This window comes from Salmo salar, chromosome ssa29 (genome assembly GCF_905237065.1).
Source record: "Salmo salar chromosome ssa29, Ssal_v3.1, whole genome shotgun sequence".
Lineage (NCBI taxonomy): Eukaryota > Metazoa > Chordata > Actinopteri > Salmoniformes > Salmonidae > Salmo > Salmo salar.
This window is the reverse complement of record NC_059470.1, coordinates 38482501-38487500: the sequence shown is the minus strand read 5'-3', so window position 1 is coordinate 38487500 and position 5000 is coordinate 38482501. Positions and strand designations below refer to the sequence as shown.

At 42.4% G+C, this 5000-nt stretch overlaps 1 protein-coding gene across 2 annotated transcripts in view; it reads left to right on the top strand.

Moving 5' to 3' along the window:
* Nucleotides 1-5000, top strand: part of LOC106591739 (probable ubiquitin-conjugating enzyme E2 W-B) — a 33530-nt gene that overhangs the window by 17621 nt on the left and 10909 nt on the right. For both annotated transcript variants that reach the window (XM_045710733.1, XM_045710734.1), the window contains exon 3: nucleotides 1655-1757. In XM_045710733.1, coding sequence (XP_045566689.1) covers nucleotides 1655-1757 — 103 coding nt within the window. The remainder of the gene's footprint in view (nucleotides 1-1654; nucleotides 1758-5000) is intronic.

Sequence of the window (5000 nt, the reverse complement as noted above, 5' to 3'; positions counted from 1 at the left end):
GGTAGCACACAGGAGGACATTTTTCTCTGTTGAGATGATTTCATTTTGAATTTCTAGCCAAATGTAAAGTGTTCCTGTTTTGGTTAATTTAATAGAGAGAGTTAGGTCTGCTCTATACCAAATTGGCATACCCCATGAGTCTCTTCTCTGTTTTGCACCTATTCATTCAGTGGATGGGTCTACCAGCTCTCTGTAACTTAGAGGACAACCAGTGGGTCCGTCTCCTCTATACCACCCACCTGGTAGTTTGGATGGGACTACCAGCTCTCTGTAACTTAGAGGACAACCAGTGGGTCCGTCTCCTCTATACCACCCACCTGGTAGTGTGGTGGATGGGACTACCAGCTCTCTGTAACCTAGAGGACAACCAGTGGGTCCGTCTCCTCTATACCACCCACCTGGTAGTGTGGTGGATGGGACTACCAGCTCTCTGTAACCTAGAGGACAACCAGTGGGTCCATCTCCTCTATACCACCCACCTGGTAGTGTGGTGGATGGGACTACCAGCTCTCTGTAACCTAGAGGACAACCAGTGGGTCTGTCTCCTCTATACCACCCACCTGGTAGTTTGGATGGGACTACCAGCTCTCTGTAACTTAGAGGACAACCAGTGGGTCCGTCTCCTCTATACCACCCACCTGGTAGTTTGGATGGGACTACCAGCTCTCTGTAACCTAGAGGACAACCAGTGGGTCCGTCTCCTCTATACCACCCACCTGGTAGTGTGGTGGATGGGACTACCAGCTCTCTGTAACCTAGAGGACAACCAGTGGGTCCGTCTCCTCTATACCACCCACCTGGTAGTTTGGATGGGACTACCAGCTCTCTGTAACCTAGAGGACAACCAGTGGGTCCGTCTCCTCTATACCACCTGGTAGTGTGGTGGATGGGACTACCAGCTCTCTGTAACCTAGAGGGAAACCAGTAGGTCTGTCTCCTCTATACCAGGTTTCTTGTAGGATGACAATGTCTGTATTTCTGATTTCCTTGATGAAGTCCAGGTTCCTGCTCTTTAGGCCAAAGGCAGATGACCTCAGGCCTTGGATATTCCAGGATGAGATAGTGAAGGCTTTGTGTTCCATAAAGTGTCTAATGTTGTTGGTCGTGTGGTTTGGCCTCAGGCCAGTAAGTGTGAGCAGAGCCTGCTGAGCATCTGGTACATGCCATTGCCTTGGGCTAGTGTAAGCGTAGGGGTTGAGCCTGTTTCCCTGCTCACGGCCTGGGCGTATGTGTGTGACTTTCATGTTGAGGCCCTTTTTCCCGGGAGTGGGGGGCATGGGGTGGGCAGGAAGGGGCATAGGTCTTAAGTCGCTCTGGATAAGAGCGTCTGCTAAATGACGTAAATGTTATCTGAGGGGGCCTAAATGGGGTGTGGGATATTTGTGGGATGAGTAACCAAAAAAGTGTTAAACAAATCAAAATATATTTGAGGTTCTTCCAAGTAGCGTAGATGACAGCTTAGCACACTCTTGGCATCCTCTCAACATGGTATAGGGTAGATGTACCCGCTGGTTGCCCTCTACGCTACAGAGAGCTGGTAGTCCCAATCCAGGTGTGTCCAAACTTTTGACTAGTACTGTGTGTGTGTGTGTGTGTGTGTGTGTGTGTGTGTATTTCATATTTTAATATGGTATCTTCTGTCTTTTTCATCCAGATGGATTGTAGATATGGAAGGAGCCACGGGCACGCTCTACGAAGGAGAGAAATTTCAGCTGCTTTTCAAATTCAGTAGTCGGTATCCTTTCGATTCACCTCAGGTAAGTAGATAGCTAGCCAGCCTTGCCCTTCCTCATTGATAAATAGTCATGTATATATCTGTTGAATCAGTTAGCTAGGACACTCAATGACACAAGATCCATTCATGCTCTGTCAGTAGGCTGGTTGAGTGGGTATGTTGCTTAGTAACAGGTCATTTGGCTGAGTGGGTATGTTGCTTAGTAACAGGTCATTTGTCCAACTGATTGAAGAGAGTGGATGTTAGGGTTCGGTGATATTTTATTTAACCTTTATTTAACTAGGCAAGTCAGTTAAGAACATATTCTTATTTACAATGACGGCCTACCAGGAAACAGTGGGTTAACTGCCTTGTTCAGGGGCGGAACAACAGATTTTTACCTTTCGGTTACTGGCCCAACGCTCTAACCACTAGGCGACCTGCCGCCAGATGTTCACACCATTATACCATTTCTGTACCATACTGGGGTATACGGTATTACCGAATGTGCACACAAGGAGCACTATAAAATAACAAAAAACTATAACAAGGTTCTTGATATAGCCTGGGTACCAGTCTTGATATAGCCTGGGTACCAGTCTTGATATAGCCTGGGTACCAGTCTTGATAGTAGCCTGGGTACCAGTCTTGATATAGCCTGGGTACCAGTCTTGATATAGCCTGGATACCAGTCTTGATATAGCCTGGATACCAGTCTTGATATAGCCTGGGTACCAGTCTTGATATAGCCTGGATACCAGTCTTGCTATTAGAGGTTGACCGATTATGATTTTTCAACATCGATAACGAATATTGGAGGACCAAAAAAGCCGATACCGATTAATCGGACGATTAATTTTTATTTTGGGGGATTTATTTGTAATAATGACAATTACAACAATACTGAATGAACACTTATTTTAACTTAATATAATACATCAATAAAATCAATTTAGCCTCAAATAAATAATGAAACATGTTCAATTTGGTTTAAATAGTGCAAAAACAAAGTGTTGGAGAAGAAAGTAAAAGTGCAATATGTGCCATGTAAATAAGCTAACGTTTTAAGTTCCTTGCTCAGAACTTGAGAACATATGAAAGCTGGTGGTTCCTTTTAACATGAGTCTTCAATATTCCCAGGTAAGAAGTTTTAGGTTGTAGTTATTATAGGACTATTTCTCTCTATACGATTTGTATTTCATATACCTTTGACTATTGGATGTTCTTATAGGCACTTTAGTATTGCCAGTGTAACAGTATAGCTTCCGTCCCTCTCCTCGCTCCTACCTGGGCTCGAACCAGGAACACATCGACAACAGCCACCCTCGAAGCAGCGTTACCCATGCAGAGCAAGGGGAACAACTACTCCAAGTCTCAGAGCGAGTGATGTTTGAAACGCTATTAGCGTGCACCCGATAACCAGCTAGCCATTTCACATCGGTTACACCAGCCTCATCTTGGGAGTTGACAGGCTTGAAGTCATAAGCAGCGCAATGCATTGCGAAGGGCTGCTGGCAAACGCACGAAAGTGCTGTTTGAATGAACGCTTACGAGCCTGCTGCTGCCTACCACCGCTCAGACTGCTCTGTCAAATCATAGACTTAATTATAACATAATAACACACAGAAACACGAGCCTTAGGTCATTAATATGGTCGAATCCGGAAACTATCATCTCGAAAACAAAACGTTTTTCCTGTCAGTGAAATACGGAACCGTTCCGTATTTTATCTAACGGGTGGCATCCCTAAGTCTAAATATTCCTGTTACATTGCACAACCTTCAATGTTATGTCATAATTACGTAAAATTCTGGCAAATTAATTATGGCCTTTGTTAGGAATAAATGGACTTTACACAGTCCGCAATGAGCCAGGCGGCCCAAACTGCTGTATATACCCTGACTGCTTACACGGAACGCTAGAGAAGTGACACAAATTCATGTTAGCAGGCAATATTAACTAAATATGCAGGTTTAAAAATATATACTTGTGTATTGATTTTAAAGAAAGGCATTGATGTTTATGGTACATTGGTGCAACGACAGTGCTTTTTTCGCAAATGCGCTTGTTAAATCATCACCCGTTTGGCAACGTAGGCTGTGATTCGATGAGAAATTAACAGGCACTGCATCGATTATATACAACGCAGGACACGTTAGATAACATAGTAATATCATCAACCTTGTGTAGTTAACTAGTGATTATGTTAAGATTGATCGTTTTTTTATAAAATAAGTTTAATGCTAGCTAGCAACTTACCTTGGCTTCTTGCTGCCCTCGCGTAACAGGTAGTCAGCCTGCCATGCAGGCTCCTCGTGGAGTGCAATGTAAGGCAGGTAGTTAGAGCGTTGGACTAGTAACCGGAAAGTTGCAAAAACGAATCCCCAAATCCCCCCTGAAATAACAGTTAACCCCCGTTCCTAGGCCGTCATTGAAAATAAGAATGTGTTCTTAATCTGACTTGCCTAGTTAAATAAACGAGTAAAAAATTAAAATCTGCAAATCGGTGGCCAAAAATACCGATTACCGATTGTTATGAAAACTTGAAATCGGCCCTAATTAATCGGCCATTCCGATTAATCGGTCGACCTCTAATATTCATATTAATTTATTCTAGAACTCGCTCCCCTGGATCATGTTAATTTATTCTAGAACTCACTCCCCTGGATCATATTTATACTAATTTATTCTAGAACTCACTCCCCTGGATCATATTTATACTAATTTATTCTAGAACTCACTCCCCTGGATCACATTTATACTAATTTATTCTAGAACTCACTCCCATGGATCATATTAATTTATTCTAGAACTCACTCCCCTGGATCATATTCATACTAATTTATTCTAGAACTCACTCCCCTGGATCATATTTATACTAATTTATTCTAGAACTCACTCCCCTGGATCATATTTATACTAATTTATTCTAGAACTCACTCCCATGGCTCATATTAATTTATTCTAGAACTCACTCCCCTGGATCATAGTCATACTAATTTATTCTAGAACTCACTCCCCTGGATCATATTCATATTAATTTATTCTAGAACTCACTCCCCTGGATCATATTCATATTAATTTATTATAGAACTCACTCCCCTGGATCATGTTGATACTAATTTATTCTAGAACTCACTACTCAGGATCATATTCATACTAATTTATTCTAGAACTCACTCCCCTGGATCATATTCATATTAATTTATTCTAGAACTCACTCCCCTGGATCATGTTAATACTAATTTATTCTAGAACTCACTCCCCTGGATCATATTCATACTAA